We start from the raw sequence: 23,756 nt of genomic DNA on the forward strand, positions 1-23,756 counted from the left end.
ACAATGCATGGCCTTAATGAAAAACACCCATACGAATGAAGTGTTTTGTGTGAGAAAATAAAGTATATTAATTATTATTAGGTATTTTTAACATAACCAATTTTTATTTTAGGGAGATTTTGGAAGTGATGAGGATGAAGATGATTATGATTCAGATGATGATGATGAAGGAAAGCACAAACGACCAAAAACTGGAGCATCTAAATTCATTATAGAAGAAGCAGGTACAGAAAGAAAATACTCATTCTACAGTAGATAGGGCTTACACTGTAAAAATGTAATCCCACCTTGGGTTAGTGATACACCAACGTCTAGGCAACACAAAATAAATGCAAACCCATTATACTCCATGTTAATGTCATAGGTATATTCAAGTATTACGACTAGACTAGAAGTATTGTTCATAGCCTACGATGTATTGTTATGATAATTTTCTACGCGTCGATCGTACAGTACAGAAAGAAAATACTGCAACTTTACCTACGAAGTAGCTTCGTAGATAGAATGTAAGCTACATTGTTGGCTTCATAGGTTCCATTGTTTGGCTTCGTAACCTCAATAAACAACTTTCCATGAGCTACATTCTGAACTTCGTAGTGAGTTTGTAACCTAAATAAACAACCCTACGATGTTCTTAGTGAAGTAAGAAAAGAGTGAAATTAATGTGTTAAATTTAACTGGCGGAGGACTAAGTTGTAAATTACTAAAAAAGTATATAATATTTGTAATCGTAATCGTTTGCTTCGTGCTTGTTTACCTACTTAATGGAAATTAAATGTGATACTCTCTGCTTTACCACAACCTCACATGTTTTTTCTCACATGTTCTCAGTACTGGAGGGTGGCTGACGACGAAAAACGGTAATTAAGATCGTGTACCTGGATTGAACTGCTCGCATGTTTGTTCCCCTCCAATTTCTGGTCCGGCCTTTTTCTTTACACATGTCGTAATCATTTTAAAAGGCCCATGTTAATGTGGAATATATATTTATTTTGCATTTTGTTGGTGTCCTAGCCTAGGTGTCGTTTTTATAATTCGCTAACCCAAGGTAGGATTAAATAATTTATAGTGCAGGCCGCCGAAACTAGGCTAGGCCTAGCCTCAACTCTCTCTGCGTGAGCTGAGATCCACGGGCCCTATGTCGTCTCGTCAGCGGATTTCTGTCCAAATTAACCGATGCGTACAGGGCGGCTACAAAAATTGATGTCTATCTTTAGATAGGAATTTAATTAGCAAACAATACGTTGTTTGTTTGCGTTGTCCATGCTTCTAAAGGCGATGACAATGGTGTTTACTAACCCTACGAACCACCCTACTACGATCGACGCGTAGATAATTATAAATTTCCCACAATGTAAACGTACAGACACGATCCAACACAGGTGAACCTCAATGAACTAGGATAACTTATAAAAATAATCCAGAAACGATGCCAACAAAAAAGATCTTAAACAATTCATTCTAAACATGCACAAAGTAAACAATTATGATTAAAAAATAGTAATTTACAACTTAGTCCTCTGCCAGTCAAAATTTTCACACCTTGTTAATTCACTAAAAACACCGTAGGGTTGTTTGTTAAGGTTACGAATTCTGTATGAACTTCAGAACGTAGCTCATTGAAAGATTTTTATTGAGGTTACAAAGCCAAAACAATGTAACCTACATGATTTTTGCAACAAAAAAAAAGAAAAATTGAAATTGCGATATCTCGAAAATTGAAAGAGGTATGGTTTAACTGATTGGGTGATCTGAGATGGAATGACTTTATATTTGCCGTTGCATACATAAACATGTACGAAGAAACCGATTACTGAATTTAACCTAATTAAAATATTACATACTGTAATTCTGTTATTTGTTGAAAAAGTCATTTGCAACTTGGTCCTCTGCTAGTCAAAATTAATTTGTTAATTGTTAACATGTTGTAGGGTTGTTTAAGGTTACTTTAAGTTATTTATTGAGGATACATAACGTAGTCAAGAACAAAGCCAGCTCGTGGGAAAAGTTTCACTATTTTATTTCTGTATGTGTCCTGAATCTTTTTGCCTAGAAAAATGGTTTGATTTAAAACCATAACTGAGATTCACAGCCTTTGTCTCACCAAATTAAAAACAAGCAGTTGCTGCTTAATCCGTCCCATAAAACACATCCTGTGAAGTTTTATTTTCAGTAAAACAATTAGCTCTAACATTTTTAAATAAATTTGCAGTACTGTAGGTTCTAATACCTGTAATATTTATAAATAACCCCTGGGCAAAAAGGGAATACCTGAACATGAACTTCTTGTTTAAATGGAAATACAGAAAACATCTTCAACCGTGTTGCATCTAAATACTGTTTTCCTATAAATCAAAATCTGCAGTAAAAAACTATGTTATTTAGATTTGAGATCAATTATCAATTATGAAAATGTTCTTGACATTGCTTGCAGACTCTGAATTTGATTCAGGTGATTCTAGCAATATTCATACTTTTTATTTCTGTGAAAGTGTAAGAATTTCCCTAATAATAACTAAGCATTATAACAAAAAAGATAGGGATCTTAATGTACTGTACTATGTATTTATTATTGTTTTAAAGATGTTGACAAAGATGACAGAGGAGAAGAGGATGAACTGGAATGGGAAGCTGGAGCTGAAGACTATATTGATAAGAATTTCATTGAAAATGATTCAGAAAGACATGGTGCTCAAAGGCTACATCAATTGTTCAAGTACTAACAAAAAAACTGTCTTTAATATGGAAATGATATTAACTCCAACTAAATACAATGCCACCTCCCTTTCCCCCCCCCCCCCCCCTCATTGCATTGTATTTGGTTAAATTTATATCATTTCCATTACCAAATTTTGATTTAATACTAGTTTTTAGTGCTTTTAACATGAAAATAGCTTTCATTTGCATATTGCTGCTGATGTGCATATTTGTAAATCTGTGGTTGTTGTAAGTTATTTTCTATAGGCCTGTTGATCCATCACTGTTGCTTTTATTCCAATCTCAGCATTTCATAGTTTTTATTTTCCGAATTTTGCTCCCTTTTAGTTACTGCTTCCACTGCATACTGTTTTTTAAACAAGCACAAATGTGCAATACTCGGGGTACAGCAAAAGAAGCTGTATTGACGTCATAAGACAGGATTTAACGTCACGTACACATCAATAACCTCGCTACCAAATATAGTAATATTATATAATAATAAATATATTCCGAAAAGTTACGTCACATAACCGGAAATGGCATAATTACGAAATTATGAAATCTCAAAGTGATTTTCTTTTCAAAGATACCAAACACGTCCATAATCCAAAGATTTTTGTAAACCGGAAGTGACGTCACATAACCGGAAATGACATTATTTTGGGGTGAAATTAATCAAGTCACATCTACATTTGTAATGCAATGATTTCTCATTTATATCGAAATTGATTATATGCAACGTATACAAATAATTCCTGAAATTATGTTGTTTTGGCAAATTGTTCTGAATTTTTTGCTATTTCCGGGAGCAGAAGTGATGTCACAATATCATAATTGGTTTACTGTATATATTATTCTCCAAGTCAAGACCTTTGAAATGACACCAAACACGGCTATATTATAAAGAAAATCGTTTGGCACCAAGGTACCATCTTCGAGACGTCATATGGCTGCATCCAGTTTGAAATTAAAAAATCCGGCTCTATAGCTTTGAGGACATGTCCCTGTAGTATACCCATGCCAAATCCCAGCTCAATACTACAATAAATAAGGGAGGAGTAGTACTTTATAAACGCACTTTTTTCGATTGGTACCATGTTAATGGCGTCATAATTCTGAATCCGGTTGAAGTACGAAAATTTTCTCTCTATAGCTTTGTTCACCTATACCCTAGTATATGCATGCCATGTTTCAGAGCCGTCAGAACTAGTAGGACTTGAAAGTTGGCTCAATAGTGTCCAGATGGAAGAAGAGGAGAAGATGAGAGAGTCCTAGACTCGGGTACCCCGAGTAAAAAAATGCTTTTGTATACCTGGTGTTGGAGGCCCAACAGAGTTGTCCAAAACTGTGTCTACAGTTTTTATTTCTTTTTTACAGATGAGAATAAGATTTAACCACTGTTTACTGTTGATATTAAGAGAAAATAGGGACTACGATTACGAATATCCTATGTTCGCTAGAGCGTAAAATCATATTAGTTACGCACACCCTTCGCGTAGATGACGACATGCTTACTACAGTGCTAGCTACTACTAGCAAATATTAGGGCTAGTCTAGGGGCCCACCTAGATATTAATACCAGTAGTAGGCTACTTACTAGCTATGGTTGTATTGTCTTGAGTGTATGGCCTAGCTAGAACAGCAGTATCTCTCTCTTCCTCCCTTGCGGGGCCCTTTTGAATCTTTTGGCTCTGGTGATAAAGCATTGGCCTTCCTAGCTGGGAGCCTCGCATTTAAACGCTGCGCAAAACGTGATTGCTTTTAACACAACCATTTTAACCCACAAATGTTATTTCGTTAAACAATTTAATTATAAGTTCAAATGTTATTTACCGTATATGTCTGTGTACAAGACGCACTTTTGACACGCAAATTAGCCTTTTAAAAATAGTGTACTACTCTGCAATGTTGGCCTAGCTAGTTACTCTAGCCTGTCTAATCATGGTTGATCACCACATTGTGGTAAAAAGCTTATGGAAATAGGAAAGATTTTTATATACCGTACATGATATTCCTGGTTCATTATCAGCCCCCCAAGAAAATGAACATCATTTGGATTGATTTTATATAATGGTCATACACACAATAACAAGGTATATATTTAAATAATATGAAATTAAACTCATTTAAATAGACGTAGGCTAGCTTTACCACACAGTGCATCGTAACTGGAAAAATGTTCCCTTTTCATGGAACGTTGACTTGAAGTAGAGACTCATTACAATGTAATAAAGGCAATCAAACAACATTATATCATTTGATTCTAATAAATATGTCTGAAATATTATTGTTTTATTATTAAAATACCATTGTTTTGATTGTAAAATGGTTAAATTTCGGCCTAGAAATAAGTGTGTCTTATACATCGACTACATAAAAAATACTAATATTTTAGTCTCCGTTACGGGTGCGTCTTATACACAGGTGCGACATGTACACTTAAATATACGGTAGAGTTTCGAAAATTCTACTATTAAGTTTAATTTGAACTGTATAATTTAAGGTTATATGTACCTTATTTCTAGTTGAACGGGAAAATGGCAATTGTATCGTCCTCAAAAAGTGAAGACGACATAATTTCACGCTAAGCTCTGCCAACTTGGTTAATGCTCATTCATAAATTATTCATGAGCACCGTCCTGTGACTTTCTGTCCTGTTTCGTAAAGTCCCTATTGTTTTTAAATTATAGTCAAGAAGATGAGGAGAATCTTGAAGAATACTATAGGAATCGGTATCAAACCTCATTTAGCAGCAGACAGTACGTTGATGAGGATGAGTTGCCAGATGAAATTACTCAACAGGGACTGCAACCAGGTGTCAAGTAAGTTTAAGAAATACTTGTTCTCTATTTATTTCTTGTACTAGGTGACCTCTTCAGTAGTAGCCCAATGTACTGTACTATAAACAGCACACCCCTAATCTTTTCGAATAATGTACCAAGTTATTATTGTGCACATGAGCAGTAATATATGGGGCTTTACATTCAGATACAAGTCTCTCTTTTGCTCTCCATCGTGTCCATGTTACTTACGTTCTAATCTGAAAACATATCGGGGACAGATTGATATAAGCGGTCTATAGTATAAACAATCTTAGCGCTTAGCTATAATTGTGACGTAGCAAGTAGTCTTTATTATAGGCCATTGCTATACCGCAGTCTAACCTGTAAGCTTTTACATATTATTTATCTTGAAAGACAACCAATTGAGCGAGTTTTAAGTGTTAAATCAAATAATAACGATGACTTTATTCTTATATAGGCCTAGAATAGATTTTCTTGCGTAGAAATGTACGTACTGTTATGCGATTTGAACTTATTTGGTATTCTACATGTAAAGTATGCCCTCAATTTGTTACTTTATGCGGTCTTAGTTAAGACTGTTTTATAGCAATGGTCTAACAGGGGTGGCTTTAGTAAGACCGTCTGATCTGATAAAGCCGGCTTTAATCGGGGAGTTAGGACCATCAGTTAAGACTGTTTTATAGCAGTTTGCCCCAGGATAGATATATTTGCAGGATTCTTACCAGCATGTCAAGGTGGTAGCATATTTGTATTTTGTTCACTATTATAGAGACCCAAATTTATGGATGGTGAAATGTCGTATTGGAGAGGAGAAAGCTACAGCCATTCAGATGATGAGAAAGTATATGGCTTTCCAGTATAAGGATGAGGTAAGTAAAATTTCCAGTATTACCCTTTGCAAAAAAACCGTATACGAACGTATACGATTTACATACGTTTCGTATATGTTTCGTATAGGAAGTCCACTTCGTATACGAAACGTATACGTCAATTCGGAAGTTCCTGCCCGCATAATAAACATATACGAACCGTATACGATCATTTATAAACAATTTCCTAATTATACGCTCCGTATACGATCCGTATACGACGACGCGTGTATACAAACTGCATCGTATTACCAAGCGAAAAGGGACTCCCTCTTTTTACAAGACGACGATAGCATACGTTTACGATCGCAGGAGCATACGTTTACGATCGCAGGAGCATCTTGACTTCAATAATTAATGTACAATTTGGGGGTTTTCCAGTCGGTATATGTACATTAAATTCCCTATGATGATTTAGTTCATAGTTTTCGCGAATGAAAATTTGGTGCTGTATTTTACTAGACGTTGTTTTTCTAGCAAGCATAAAAACCCACCCAGGCTGTTCTGCCTTGCTTATCCCCTCTGCTATTTCTTTACCTTTTGTATGTTCCATTAATAAGTGAATCACACAAAATGTGCTGTTATTAATTTGAAAGTGCTTTAAATAATATTAATGTACTTGGAAATAAATAAGTAAATAGTAAATTGGGCCCGCAGTATATTAAATTTAAAACGAGTAAGTAAAATCCATAAATTACGATTTAATAAAAATGTAGAATACATGTGGCTCCCTATTATATATATGGAATGATCCAAATAAATTCGCCCAAAACGTGCCTGTGTTATGTGCGCTGCATACATGCATCACATGGATGGATCAGATTTCATTCATTTTCAATCATCATTGTTGATTTTTTGGCTACGGGTTTTGACTCACCATTAAAAAAAAAAAAAAAATGGGATGTAGGCCTAGTTACAGTAGGCCCAGGTAGATAGTAAATTCGATGACTTCTAGCTAGCTAGGCTATAGGCATATTGTAATTGTATATATCGAATATGCAGTATACTATATAGCTACTGCAGCAGCTCTAGTAAACTAAGAGTTAACTAGGCCTGGGGAAAATACGCCAAGGAAAAGAGTCTGTGGTACACTCATTGTGAAAATAAGCTACCTAGCTTTCCCCCATATATTAGATTTGGTTATATTGTATTATTTTAATAACCTACTCTAGCTAGTAGTATATCAACAACGGTGAAATGGAAATACGATGCATTATGGATATCATCGTTGCAGATTTAGGGGGTGCGAACAAAACATTCAACAGCCAGAAATACAAAAAAGAAGCGCCGACGTTTTTATTTAGAGCATTTTACTATTTTAGGCATACAGAACTAATTGCTGTAAATTTCCTAGAGTTGTCACTGATAAATACAATTTAACATAACCTACATATAACTTAAAAAATCCAAATGATAAATTGTACGCGAACGCAGTAAAACCAACCAGTTAAATGTTTGTTAAATAATTATTTTACATCTCCCTGGTAAAATGGTACCCTACGCCCCCATTTTTATGCCTCCATCATTGATAATCCCCCTCTGTACACACGCCTGCCGGCTATTTGTTTATCATTTTAATGAATGTAGTACGAGTCTAACTCCAAATAAAGATAGAACACATTTTAAGAATTCAAAGTGTTGATCTTTTTTAAGAATCTGATATATACCATGAATCATCTTTTTACATAATATACAGCATAAGCATGTACAATCTAATTTAATTGTCACACAATTGAATTAACAAAGGACAAGAATTTCAAATAAACTGTTACAAATAAACAATTATTAATGAAATAGTTGGGGTATTGTTGGGTCCATGGGAAATCAACAATGTTTAGTAGACTTATTTAATTTGTTATTTAAAGTTGAGGGTAGTTATTTTTTAAACAAATATTGGAATACCATGAAAATCAGGCCCGTAGCCAGGGGGGGTTTTTATGGTTCGGGCGAACCCCTCCTTTACAGCGAACCCCCCTTAACCGACTGCGAACCCCCATCCCCGACATGCCCAATACCTCGCCCTCATCTCCGAAAACCAAATACGTGCCCCACAGTACAAAAAGTTGTTCGTAAATTAAAAAATTCGTAAACTCGTTCGGAATAACTCATACAGTACCTTCTTCCCTGTATGAGCATACTTCGAGTGATATAGTCTGTAAAGAGTTACAAATAAATTGCCGATTTTAACCTGAAAAACAAATGTTTGGTCCCTGCATGTAACATGATATTGACGCGTCTCACAGCGAGCTGGGGGACGAACGAACGATTCGTACAAAGGACACCGCCAGACAACTGCGTACCAATTGTTTAGATCACTGGCAGTCGGGCAGCATGCATAAAGTAATATAGCCTTCCGACATACATCAGTATTTATGTGTGGCTATGAAGTATAATGTATCATAGAGGATTATAGTGAATATTAATATTTTACACTATAATATCTATGGTATCATGTACTGTAGTTCACATTATGACATCCGATTATTTTTTTCTAGACCACCAGCCGATACGTACTCAAATGTATCAATATCACCTATTTACATTGGCATATTTAATTTCCTCAACAAATTGCTGTAAATAAATATTATAGATAGAGCTATAATAAGAATTGCATTTGCCTTCACCCAGTGTGCTTTTTTCGGGGCTTCTCCTAGACGTACGTTCGCATTGAACTTGAACGCAAAACAAAATATCGAGTAAATGATCAAACAATCGGCGGTTCCGCACAGAGCACGCGCATCTAACATACGGCAACAAGCAACGAGTCCAAGTACGATCGTTTTGCTCATTGGTAGCATGCTGCATGAGAGTGTCTTTTCCGGCCATCTAGGGGTGTCATTTAACCAAATTTGCTTCGCCTCAGGCCCCACCCCAGGGGGGGGGGTGACCCAAATACTTAGTGTGCGAACCCCCCCTTGACAGATCCTGGCTACGGCCCTGAAAATAAAGAAAGATATGTTTTATGATTTCTTAATCACCAAGCAGAAATAAGGAAAGCAATTCAATCTGTTCGCTATAAATTGAGATTCGATATAATTGTATTTACTATCACCACTAATTGTGTTTTTTTTTTATTCATTCATAATTCATACAATTTATATATATTCAAAATCCGAATGTATTCATCGTTAAATAATAATTATTATAATGACCTTTTTACTTCTGTTTTGTGTCATGGTTTTCCTCTTCGGCATTGCCGAATTATTGAATACTCCATTTCCATTGCTACAACACACGTCGCGGAATAATATCGCTTAACATAACGATGTAATTTGACCACCCAAAGCTCGCACGTGGCGTGACGAATTGAGAACGACGAACCCGATGTTTTACCCGATGATATGCATGATTGGCCACCAGGGAGCCGAGTCGACCACGAGTTGGAACTGTAGGCAACCGAGTGACGCTCGGTCGTCGTCGGCGGCTGCACTTACTGACCTCTGTCATATTTTATAAAGGAAAACTGCAAACAACATCGTCGATTTGTGAAAATGGCCCCTTGTTTTTTCTAGGCCTACCTAGTAGTATACCTGTTTAGCGTACTTTATTTACTTGCGAAAAACGTTGTTTGAATTTTATCGGTAGCCTAGGCTATCTAATAAATATAGAAATAAATATGATCTTATGTTCTAGCTCCTTCCTACTACTTATTAATAATTAATACTACTAGACTAGGCCTATCTAATGGCTGGTGCTAGCTAGAGGCCTAGCCCTAGGCCAGAGCCTACGTACGTATTTGTTGTAATGACAATTTAAATGTTTTATTTAGCTCTATTCTACTCATTATTGCTATTATAATTTATAAAATGGCCTAGTTTGTTCGTATATGATTCGTATACGTCCCGTATACGATATTCTTATCATGAATAAACAACGTATACGTTACGTATGCTAAACGTATACGACGCCAACTCTTTGTGGAGCAACCGAGTGGAAATAATGTAAACAGTGAAATCGTATACGATCCGTATACGTCGTATACGTTTTCAGCGTATACGGATCGTATACGGCTTTTTTGCAAAGGGTAAACAAATAATGAAAGTTTATTAGTGTAATGGTACAATTAAGGTGAATGATGAAATATAACCTTTCATCATGCCATTATTTGTACCATTACACAAATGTAAAACATTCATTATTTATTTTATATAACATTGTAGTGAATTTATAGAGTTGGTTCCGAGCGTTCTCAGGCGTATATAAATCCACGCGACGTACACTGACACTGAATCATTTCTCATACAAAAAGTATACTGTATTCAAGTAAAACTTTTATTTCTTGTAACTCGATTAATACATCTTTGTACCAGTCTAGACCTTTCTTCTCTATAATCTATACGTCTATCTACTTTGATCTTATTTTCTCTTCCCTCTTAATATCTATTACATTCTACTACTTATACTGGACATGCAAATTAGGATAACATTTTCCCTCCAAAGTTTCCCTCCAAAATTATACGATTTTGATAGGTTAATAATATTAAGCAGACCTAGTCTAAAGCATCCTTATCTAAACACAGGAAATCAGAACATAAATATTATGACAAACATCTAAAATAAAAGGTAGGCCTATAGGCCTCCATTTGATTCACATTGATTGGAACAGTAACATTTGGTTTGCGAAGCCGAGTTGAAATATAACCTTTCATCATGCCATTATTTGATTCACATCTGAGCTCGCACTGGTCAATCGCCAAGTCACCACAAGCCAAAATGTTTCCAGATTGGCGAAAAATAAAAACGGCTACTTTAGCCATTTTGGCGATACATATGATAAAATAGATAATCAAATAATCATTTTGGCGGAAAGCATAAAATCCAACTAAAAGGTCCATTTTTCGATCTCCAAGCATTTATTTTGTTATATTGTTGTTTACTTCATGTTCAAGCTCCATTTTCCGTCAAATTGTTTCGTTGTACCAGGCGTCTCTTTGTTATTTCAATATGATGGAGATAGCAGAGGTAGACTGCACAGAGAGACAGACGTTCCCTGACGCATGGAGGATGAAGTCTACACAAACTATCACATGTTGTGCGCTGCACAAATGGAACGACAGCCGACGGTCGACTATTTCCCGGGATTGTCTATTTTTCGATAGGAGTATACTATTCAGAATAAAAAGAAACATTATAGTATCTTCGATGAATGACGTCTTCTTATTCAATCTTCTTTCTCTATCTTAATTCGTATCACAGTACAGTATTTTCGTGAGGATCGAAGAAGCGATAGAGAGCCAGAGGAGGAAAGCCATAAGCTGGTGCATGCACACAAATTGAATCCCGAGAGAGCAAAAATTACCCACTTGGCCCTAGCATTTACAATTTTAAAATGCACAAAATTTATTTCTAATGAACTTTCATCATGACATTTTGTGCATGCCAAAAATTCCCACGCGTTTTTAACCGTACGGTGTGCTTGGAGTATATAAAAACATGTTTTTTTCACTTGAATTATGTTTTTACAGCTTTTTCTAGTAACCGTGACCCCCAACTTTTTTTAACGTATAATGCAAGTAGATATGATTTCATGCAAAATTGTTATCTCTTATTATCTTGTTATGACGTCATCGTATGGCCACCCAAATATAAAATATAGTATTTTTGTCTCTTTCATTTAAAGATGTATTGTCCCTTGAAACACAAAAAAATGAAAGTAATATTAAAGTTACTCACTTTAGGTCGAAAATTCGAGGCAAAAACAACAAGTTTACGTAATTAACAGGTAAATTAATTTGATTACATTTCGTCTGGTAAATCGTCATGAGCGAAAATAAACAAAGATTCCAAACCATGAGTATGCATGATGCTAATTAGGATTGTTTACAACTCGTCGCGGTTGAGAAGGTGTTTTCACACAGATTGCAAGGAAGTTTTATGATTATGCATACAGAGTAGCGAAACAAGCGCGTTGCATTATGATATATGTTTTGATCGAAAACTTTGACTGGAAGTCAAAGTTATTTTTTGAACAAAAAAACTTAAATGTATTTTGGTTTAATTATTTTTATAAACTAATTTTTGGTGAAAGTTAATAACTATTATGATACGGTACTTCAAAATGACCCACATTTTTTTGAAATATTAAAAAAAAAAATTTTTTGAATTAGTCAAAGGGACAATACATCTTTAATAAAGCGCATCTCGCTATCCGTACCTCAATTTTGCCCATATTTTAATATTGCTCAATCAATTTTGTAAGAGTTATCAACATTTTAATTTTGATTACGTCATCATGTTCAAAAGTCTTAACAATGTGGGTCACTTATTTTCATTTTTCAGTAAATTTCAATACACAGCTTCTCAGAATGAAAAGTGATACTCATGATTAAAAAAATTTCTGGAAGCTGTTGTAGATATGAATTAATGTAAAAATTTTGCCTATCGAATGTTGTGACACCATCATATGATCCGTTTTTCATCTTTAGCGTCATTGTTCATCACATTTAGAGATGTAATGTCCCCCAAAAACATGAAAAATGAAGATTAATTAAATCTTGTAGTTTTAATAAAATTATTCACTTTCGTATAAAAAAAATGAAAAAATAATAATTTTTTCACTTATAAAATGACAAAATAAATGTGACATTACAATGGCATTTAAAAAAAAAATTTGTTATTTTTTCAGGGGGACAATACGTCTTTAAAAGAGCTATCTATATTCTACGTAGCTAAATTTCTTTAACATGTTAATATGTTGTTGCTCAGATTATTTTCTTCCAAAATTGCTATCTTAGTGTTTCATTTTGATGACGTCATCATGTTACAAATTGGAATAAAAGGCGTGTCTCTTAATTTCACCTATGTAGCATGTATACAGTATATACTGTGTATACTGTATATATACTAATACTGTATGCACTGTATATAATATACTATATGAAACACACTAGACAAAATTCAGCACTAACAACATATAATTTTCTTCATGTCATAATGGCATAATCGTCTTCTGTGCGCAATATTTCAACGTATGACGCGCATGTGGCGTTTGTCGTGCAGATAACTAACTCGTCAAAGTGACGAGTTCATATCTAGTTCTTCTTTCTTTCTGTCATTTTTTGTGGCTCTTGTATCTCAAAAACGTGTACGCATCACATTTCATAATTTTGTCAACATATGGACATTTACGTGAAGTTGTGCACCTCCTATGTTGAATGACGTCAGAGTTGCGCAAAATTACACGATTTTATTTAATGTTTAAAATTAAATTTTATTTATTTATTTTATCATAGCCTCTGCAAATCAAGTCTGTCATCTGTGTAGAAGGAATTAAAGGTTATCTCTATGTTGAGGCCTTTAAGCAGACACATGTAAAGCATGCCATTAATGGTGTTAGCAATCTTCGTATGGGTTACTATACTCAACAGATGGTCCCGGTGAAAGAGATGACTGACGTGCTGCGTGTTGTCAAAGAGAAGTCTGTTTTAAAAACACGAGCCTGGGTTCGCATGAAGTATGTCTCATAATTTAAAATCATCCTATTTAAACACATTTTTATTTTGAAATACAAACATTTTGAGTCCGGAAACCCAATTGTAGAATGCGCCACAGCTTAACTCTCACGGTCAAATCCACACACAATGTATTTTCATTTTTCAATGACAAATTAAAATGTTCTCTCCATTCAATTCATAAACATTAAATATTTGTACAACAATTTGCTTTAAAATTATTTAGACGTGGTGTATATAAGGATGATCTAGCACAGGTCGATTATGTGGACTTGGCACAGAATCAAGTAACTCTCAAACTGATGCCTAGAATTGACTACTCACGTCCTCGTGGAATATCACGAAGCTCGGGTGATGCAGGTGACAAAAGAAAGAAAAGGCGTCGACCGATTACAAAGCTGTTTGATCTTGAAGCAATTCGGTATTTAGAAAGTTTTTTATACATAAAGATCATTGTATCAAAACTAAATAGACTACAAATTATGAGTTTTTAAAATTAATGAACACTACATTCTCATTCCCATAGCTGATGCCGTAGATTAGTTTACTTGGACTGGTCCCTAACCCTTCAAATGTTTAGTGATAATATTGACCTTTGACTTCTCAGTAGGCTCAATCAAATACGTTACCAAGTTGCAAAGTAAAAATCATTTTTAACATATTTTTTATTAATTTCTTATTAGTGGCATTGGAGGTGAAGTCAGCACTGATGGTGACTATTATATGTTTGAAGGAAATCGCTACAGTAGGAAGGGATTTTTATTCAAAACTTTTGTAATGAGTGCCATTGTAAGTGTTGATTGTATATTAAGCTTATTGCACAAGAAAAAGTTGTTTTATATCAATAGTCATCTTTCTGTATCATTACAACAAAGATGTGAAACATTAGAATGTTAAAAATTATGTAGCCGCCCCCAAGTACTTGCCTACTACACTGGGCCTAAACGGCTAGGCATGGGCCTACGGTATATTTTATTATTAGGCCTAAATCCTACCTTAATTCAATTTGAGGGCCTATGTAAAATAATGCAACATATATTCCATGTCCATAATGAATTAATTGCTTTCTATGATAAATGCTTGCAAGCAAACAGCAGCCTACTTTTTTGCGTAACGTGTATTGGATTGAAAAACAAGTGCGCAGAGGCTTGGCAGCGGCGGTGGTGTGGCGGGGAATTAACTCGCGGAGTATCATGTTTCATGCTATGTGACAAAAAAGGTACTGTGTGTAATACCCTCGGCAGCATTTTTGCGACTGAGTGAACGTTGCCCACTCGGTTACGTGCAAGGTCAGCTGACATTTTTTTAACAATCTCTTGTCTGCATCACTTTATATATTGACTAAACGGTGATAGAACAAAGAGCTTCAATCGTCTGTGATCGACTGGACATCCACTAAAGTAATGTTGGTAAATTGTGCCTCTCTAATTAATTGTGGGAAATTTCTATTATTAGTATGTAATGCCCCAGTAATTACCATTGACACACCACGCAATGCAAACAAATATTAATGCATTGAACCTAAAAAATTGCAAAATTGAATTCCATACAGCCTCCAACAACACCCCCAGGGTAACATGATGTCCCCACAGAGTAAGTTTACTTAAGCCCCTTTCTCACAGATGTGCCACCAATATACCGGTATTATGATGGGGTCGTGCCGGTATCGTTACCGGCATATACCCATTCTCATCGGACTATCGTGCCGGAAATATAACCGGTATATACCGGCTTTCTGTGAGAAAGGAGTCGGGCATATTCCGCCAATAAAAAGTCTTTGACAAAATAATTATTGAGGGCGTCCTTTATTGTTATTATTTTTGTCTAGCGATATATGGCGGCGAATTTTAAGTTACAGATTATTATCTTCCTTTATAGCATATTTATGCAATACATGCTATGTACAGTATATTGTGCATATACAGGTACAGCAATTAATTAGCCGTCATCGGCAATCTGTAAAACACCTTAGAAGGCTGTACAATTTACAAGGCGACGAAGGGTCAGGCACCAACAAAGAGCTAAATGGCCTAGGCCTATAGATTATGCTACAAATTTCTTCTTGTCCCCTTATTTAAGCAGCTCTCTTATCTCATTATCCCTCCAGTTCGACATTATTATTGTTAATTGATTTGAATCGGTGCCAAAGTGATAGACTTGACTGCCCAAGGTGTCAAAGCCTCGATGGAGAATTAAATATAACCCCGGAATATAACGGCGTTACGTTCTCACAGAATGCCCGTCTGGCATTGCGGGGAATATCCCTAGAATATTACTAGGTCTGAAGCAGGTCATGTCGATGCCGGCATGATGCCAAGACGACCCGTTCTCACAAAAAACCATACCGGCATTGTAATGGTATATTCCCGCAATATTCCTGGCACACAGCTCTGTGAGAAAGGGGCTTTAGTGTAATATAGAAGGTGCTGTGCAAAATAAGGCTTTAAAATATGGTGAAATCAAAATGAGAACTTTAAAGCTGCTAGTTACCTACTTTTCATCAAAATATATTATGAATTGCTTGAATCATCCGTTGATGAATATGCAGCAGGTTGTCAGCTCAAAAGTAAAAAAAACATGATGTTATCATTGCTTCTGACTGGCACACCATTTATATTAACATCTACCATCCAAAATATTTATAGTCACATCTCAACAAATTGTATCTGATCATGTAATATGAGTTAAAATATAATTTACATAAATCACATTTTATTATTTATATAGATGACAGAAGGTGTGAAACCAACCCTCTCTGAGCTGGAGAAGTTTGAAGACAAACCAGAAAATATAGATGTTGAATGTATCCTTTTTTTTTTTTCAAATTAAATTTACCTGTTAATTACGTAAACTTGTTGTTTTTGGCTCGAATTTTCAACTTAAAGTGAATAACTTTAATATTACTTTGATATGACCAATTTAAGTTTAGAATATTTAGACCTTCATTTTTTTGTGTTTCAAGGGAAAATACATCTTAAATATCATGAGCTTTGTGCCCTACTACACCATGAATGATAGAATAAATATCACATGTAGAAATACATCATCATAGTGCAAGGTCAAATGAGTTACATTCATTAATGACATGCACATTAGTCTAGGACCTGGGTCAGATTTGTATGCATTTAATTTAGGAGAGAATATCTCAACTGTTATAGGATAATTTAACCCCAACGAACAACATGGAATTCATTCATGTACATTTACCTAGGATTTTTAGAAAAACTTTCAATAAAACTAAAATCTCAAAATATTTAGTATCTCTTCGTTATGCAGTACAGTACTGGCATTCAATCAGTTACTGTCCTTGACTAAATAAAAGTGGTAACCAGTAAAAGCAGTGGGGATGTGACACACACATTTGCTCCAGGAGACAATGTTGAAGTGATAGACGGTGAATTGATTCACCTTCAGGGTAAAATACAGTCTGTTGAAGGCAATACAGTATTTGTAATGCCCAAGCATGAAGATTTAAAGGTAATACATAGAAATATTATTTACAAGTTAAATATAATATTCATGACGATGGAGATGCCAAAATATTTTGGCAAATTTAGCTAAATCCCTATGTAATGTTGTATTCTTACAATACTGCCCTCTATAGTGTTATTGAATAAGGCGTCATCTACAAATTATTTCAGACCACAAATCAGCGTCCAGACGCGTTTTCTATTGTTTACCCAAAAACGCGTCTCAAAACCCGTCTGATTTGGCTGCGTCTAGACGCCAATATGCATGTTCGACTATGGCCCCGCCCCTATATACGGCTGACTGCACATTGTTATACTGTGTACTGGTGTTAAACGCGCTACATACAAGTGAATTCATTGAGAGCGTGTGATATTAAATTATTATTTACAACCGGCAGTAAGACAAACAAATCAGTACAGGTATACCCTTTTACCGCCGACAGAGTATGTAAAGCGCAAATTTTCGTTTCTATTTATTCGCGACCTTTTATTTTTGCGATTTCATTTTTCTTGTGGTAAAGAGTGAATTTACCACATGCAAAAACGTTAAAGTTAACTTTTGGAACATGGAATCACTCAAACTATTGACCTACAGACAGTACAGAAAGAAAATACTGCAACTTTACCTACGAAGTAGCTTGATCGTAGGCTACGTTGTTGGCTTCGTAGGTTCCATTGTTTGGCTTCGTAACCTCAATAAACAACTTTCAATGAACTACATTCTGAATTTCGTAGGGAGTTCGTAACCTAAATAAACAACCCTACGATGTTCTTAGTGAAGTAAGGTGTGAAATTAATGTGTTAAATTTAACTAGCGGAGGACCAAGTTGTAAATATAATATAATATTTTTTAATCGTAATCGTTTCCTTCGTGCGTGTTTACCTACTCAACGGCGAATATAAATATAAATTTCCCACGATGTAAACGTAGAGACACGCGATCCAACACAGGTGAACCTCAACGAACAGGCCAACTAATAAACATATTATAGCGAACGTCCAGTCCATCCAGAACGATGCCGAGAAAAAAAGATCGTAAACAATTCATTCTAAATATAGTATCAGAACGTTTTCAGTCGGTCGCTCAACATTTCGCTCAAAAAGACTGCCGACAGAAGACCGTAATAAATACAGACCTAGTTTTTTTGGGCACATGGCATGAAACGCGATACTCTGGTGGCTGCCGTCTGACGACGATAAAACAGTAATTAAGATAGTGTACCTGGATTTTGTGTCACATGACATGAAACATAATACTCTCTCTCTAGCTCTAAACTGCTCACATGTTTTTTCCCCTCCAAATTCTGGTCGAGCCTTTTTCTTTACACATGTCGTAATCATTTTAAACGGCCTAGGCCCTAGGCCTATGTTAAATCTTAATATGGAATATATATTTATTTTCATATCCTAGCCTAGGCGTCATTGTTTTTATAATTCGCTAAACCAAGGTAGGAGCGTTAAATAATTTATAGGCCTAGGCTAGGAGGCCTAGTGTAGGCCGCCGAAACTAGGCTAGCCTAGACTTTCTTTCTCTCTGCATGAGCTGAGGTCCACAGGCCCGATGTCGTCTCATCGGCGAATTTCCGTCCAAATTAGGATAACCTAGGCCTAGTCTCAGATTTGTTGGTTCTGTGAAATGATACCAATGTTGTTTCACCATACAAGCAATACAGACGGGTTTTAATCACTCAGACGCGTTTTCTATTGTTTTACCTACTAACAGCGAAGACGGGTTTTAATCACACAGACGCGTCTTCGCCGCGATTGGGTAGCTCATGAATATTCATAATAGATCGTTAATGAGGTTCAGCATTGGACAGACGCGTCTGATGGGTTGCAAGTTTTCAGACGCGTCTCTGTGGTCTGAAATAATTTGTAGATGACGCCTAAAGTACTCAGCAGATACACATGTTTATTGATTGTGTGTAGTATGTCCTATCATTAAACATCACATTGGGGACGAGGATGGCATCTTTAATACCACACTCGCACACTTTTGAGGTACATGGCAAAGGTAACACCCTAGTTGCACAGTATCAATCTAATCTTTAAAAAGTCTTTCAGAAGAAGAAATAATTTTAGGACATAACCACTGAAAAATAACTAATTATATTTCACTTTGAATGCAAGTGCTGTACATTTGATTTATTTGTATTTACAGCAGGATGGGAGACCGTTTGAGAATATCCGGTGGTAGACCAGAGAGTTACCCTGTATAGTGTTACATTAAAGTCCATTCCCTATGTTTTTTAGATCTAATTTAAGGTCACAAACTACATTTAATGTAAAAATAAATACTAATGGTTCTATTGAGATAACTTGTTTCGTCTTTAAATTAATAAAAATGTGAAAAATAAGATGATTCTAATCATTTTAGTAGCCCGCTTTAAATCCCGAAAGGCATTGCGTGCGGATTGATATTTGGTTATCCACATCAAAGTTGCAGGATAACTCTTGTGATTGTCAAAGTCAAATATAAAATAAAGGATTTTTGTCTCTTTCGTCATAGCTCATCGCATTTAATAGAGCGCATCTCAACTCATTCCATTTCCCCCCTAATTTTAATTGTCTAGGTCAATCAATTATCTTTAGCATGATTTACCATTTTTTAAATTTTGATGACATCATCATGTTCAAATGCGTGAATTACTTGGGTCACTTATTTTCATCATTACAGTATATTTAAATATGTTATAGCTCCTCAGAATAAAAACTGATACTTTTCTGGAAGCTGTTTAACTATAGATTAGTCTGGGTTCCAGACGGAGTTTTGTCTTAATATTAGTTAAAAGATAAATATTTTGGCACATATGGCGTTTCATACGTATACTACCTGATTTTGGATACTCCGTCTGGGGAAACACGCACAAGTCACGTGGTGCATACGATTATCCGGTTGACTAGTTTCAGCTGCATGCGATTGGCTACTCACTCGTACACCGTTTAAATATTCATATTTCAGAATTTCAAAGACTCAACAACTAAGATGATGCGCATGGGCTATGTTACGTTTAGACAATGTGTACTTAGGGTACATTTATGAAAGTTCTGAAGGCTAGAAATTATTTTATATGCCTAGTAGTCTCTGGTAAACATTTGATGTGATTTTTCCCAAGAACATGAAAACTCGTCTTGATATGATAGGCTAGCTTCTCCGCAAATTAAACATTGAATGGATCATTTATTACGCGGAGATAATTTTGATTTAATTCCCACCCAGACCCTGTCCTGTTCTGTGACAATGTGTGATGGTGTAGCCCTGTTGTGTGCCGGTGGTATGTAGGCCTACTTTATTGGCGTTTTATTTGGCAGGTCATACGTGCGAGTTGAGTAGGACCTACGAAAGAGGCCTAGGCCAAGGACTAAACAATTAATAAACAAAACAACTTGGCATTACGATTTTATATTTCAATAGTCTCGATCGTACATTAAGCACTGGTAGGCCTACGTACTCGATCTCTTTCATTTTGAAACAAAATGATCATTGGTTGATTCGAAATCCATATTTACATACCGCCCGCCCCATATAGCCAAATACGGTATGATAACCTACGTCATTCTTATCGTATGTTTGCGGTCTGCAAATCGATTTCTATACGTGTTTCACAAGTCTGTATTTTGTAACAAAAATCGCGGTCGAAATAAAAACAAATAAAAAAAAAAAAAAAGATAATACAGACTTGGGGCAAGTCTAACTATAGATATGAATTCATGTACAAATTTTGTGCATCCGATGTTGTGACATCATCATAATAATGGCCAGTTGAACTATAAAAGTTGTATTTTCACATTTTGTGTCATAGTTCATGACATTTAAAAGAGCGCGCATCTATATCCTACCTTCTATATCTTCTATTCTATCTAAATTTCTTCAACACGTTAATATAATTCCCTTCCAAAATTGCTATCTACATGTTTCATTTTGATGACGTCATCATGTTAAAAATTGGAATATAAGATGGGTCCCGTTATTTTTACCTTTCTGCACTGTAAGTAGTATGTGTAGAACCTGTGTTTAACATACCCTGATTTTACGTTCCCTGGATTTTACGTACGCTTAAAATAACCGATGACGTCATCATTTTCTTACATTGAGGGCGCAATTTAACAACAACAAACAAAGCCATTGCTGTGTGAGACAAGCTACACACATTCCCTCTACAGCAGCTACTGTTTTTATTGATAGAAAATACAAGAACATTGATATTTTATTTATAACACTTTATTTAAACGCACAAGCTGAATAATACTGTACTTTTTTAGGTAGGCCTCACATCTTGCTAGGCCTGCTAGCCTGGCCTGAATAGTCTAGGCATAGAGATATTATAGTGAACTATAATATCTCTATGGTCTAGGCAAGGCCTAGCTAGTGGCCACCTGCATGCTGTACAGCAGAACACGGTAGCCTTTAAAGCTACGATCTCTACGTATTTGGGGTCAATTTAAGGTCAACCTGGATTTTACGAATCCCTTGTTTTACGTACGCCTTTCGGTCCCATACCATACGTAAAATGAAGGTTCTACTGTAGTGTGTACTGTATTATACATAGACACAAGATAGAGGGTACACTAACAATTTATTTTCTTTAGGTTAAAATGTCATAATCATTTCTCTGTTCGCAATATTCTAACGTATGACGTGCACATCGCTTTTGCGCGGCGGATAACCTAACTCATCCATAGTGACAAGATCAAATCTAGTTTTTTTTTCTTCTGTAATTCACACACTTTTTGATCGATCGTAAAGCCAAACAATTGGAAAACTCCTAACTTTTTAGCGAAAATACATGGTTTCCCTTAATTTGTATCAACGGAGTCTGGCAAAAAACAGAAAGACAATAAATGCAGCAACTATACAACGTCAGGCTAGTACGATGTTTATACGTTACCAATGTTTACCAGCTAGGCCTACAAAACTAAAGACTGCCAACGAGCGGACATTCAATGCGAGCTACTTGGGTAGTGCATTGTTTCTCTCTTTTTATCATAATTGACCATAAAACGTACATTTAAGACAAGGAATGACCTGGTTTAATGTTTTGAAAGTAATATATATGCATTATTTTTACAAACATCACAAATTGTAGGGAATGGGTCTTTAAGGGAATTGGCCTGTCATGTATGGGTTCTACTCTGTCTGTGCCATACTGTATCCTTAGGCAAGATGCTTTACTCTTATTGCCTCGTTCTTCTAAAAAGAGCAGGGGATCATCTCCTGATGTGCTGATCTGGTTGGCGCTGCATTGCTTGACATAATCCGAATTTCCTCAGTTTCCTGTTATTATTAAGGACGATAATAAATACCTTTACAATCTTAATACATACATTACATCGATAAATGTGCAATTTAGGAAAACTTCTCTACAATTTTATTTGTTTTTTTCCCAGGACTTACTTGAGTTCCCAGCACATGAGTTAAGCAAACATTTCAAGGTTGGGGACCATGTGAAAGTTGTGGCTGGACGCTATGAAGGTGATACAGGACTTATTGTGAGAGTGGAAGAAAATATGGCAATTTTATTCTCTGACCTTACAATGCACGAGGTATTGTTACCTGTTTTGGCAATTTGAATTTTTCTAAATAGTTTTGATGGAAAAAGTTGAAACAGATTTATCAAAAATTTGGTTTAAAATGACCAAATAGTAAATCTGAATATTAGTTCAAATGACACTACAAGATATTAAAATTTAACAATAAAATATTACATAAAATTTTAAAATGACCCATGGCAAGATTAAAATTTATCTTAAAGGACAAATTCACCATATTTTAACAATGTATTAGGAATGTACATATGATTTCTGAACCATTGCGAGATTAAGAATATCGCTGTCGTAGTAAATTGCTTTGGACGTCACAGGTGCTTCTGGCAAACCGTGAACATTTCTAGTAAATGCACTAAATAAATTGTAAAAAATATGAAAGTTGATTTTTTTTCTTTTGCTTATCTGGACTCATTAGGTAGATTTTGCGATGCACCTGTGAAAATATGGTACTCGGTCAAGTTGTCCATTAATTACAACACAATTATTGAACTGATTTTTTAATGTCAATATTTACTCAATACCATTCTATTTTAAAGTGTAAACAATGTTATTTTTGTTATTCAGCTTAAAGTGTTACCGCGTGATCTTCAATTGTGTAATGAGATGAGCTCAGGTGTTGATTCAATGGGACAGTTCCAACTTGGCGACCTTGTTCAATTGGAGTAAGTGTTGATATTTAAAACTTGCACTTGTACAGTCGACTCCGCCTTAGTAGAATTCGCGTAATTCGAAAAATCGCGAAAGTCAAATTTTTATGAAAGTCCCAATTCTTTCCTATACATTACTGTGTAATTTTTATTTGTAAGTCGAAATTCGTCTAATTCGACATCTTTTCGCGGTCCGAATACACACATTCTGTAGTGATTTATTTATATCATATAAGTCACGTGGCAACAATGCGCTAAAAAAGCCGAT

General features: G+C 35.5%; 1 protein-coding gene across 1 annotated transcript in view; it reads left to right on the forward strand.

The window, feature by feature from the left end:
• The window catches only part of LOC140053862 (transcription elongation factor SPT5-like), a 62,056-nt gene that overhangs the window by 17,309 nt on the left and 20,991 nt on the right, over positions 1-23,756 (forward strand). Inside the window, exons 3-13 of the mRNA XM_072098590.1 lie at positions 113-224; positions 2,584-2,716; positions 5,391-5,522; positions 6,274-6,373; positions 13,606-13,826; positions 14,051-14,245; positions 14,508-14,613; positions 16,552-16,627; positions 17,147-17,301; positions 22,683-22,838; positions 23,406-23,503. Coding sequence (XP_071954691.1) covers positions 113-224; positions 2,584-2,716; positions 5,391-5,522; positions 6,274-6,373; positions 13,606-13,826; positions 14,051-14,245; positions 14,508-14,613; positions 16,552-16,627; positions 17,147-17,301; positions 22,683-22,838; positions 23,406-23,503 — 1,484 coding nt within the window. The remainder of the gene's footprint in view (positions 1-112; positions 225-2,583; positions 2,717-5,390; positions 5,523-6,273; positions 6,374-13,605; positions 13,827-14,050; positions 14,246-14,507; positions 14,614-16,551; positions 16,628-17,146; positions 17,302-22,682; positions 22,839-23,405; positions 23,504-23,756) is intronic.

The sequence above is a fragment of the Antedon mediterranea genome, chromosome 7 (assembly GCF_964355755.1).
Source record: "Antedon mediterranea chromosome 7, ecAntMedi1.1, whole genome shotgun sequence".
In the NCBI taxonomy this organism is placed as follows: domain Eukaryota; kingdom Metazoa; phylum Echinodermata; class Crinoidea; order Comatulida; family Antedonidae; genus Antedon; species Antedon mediterranea.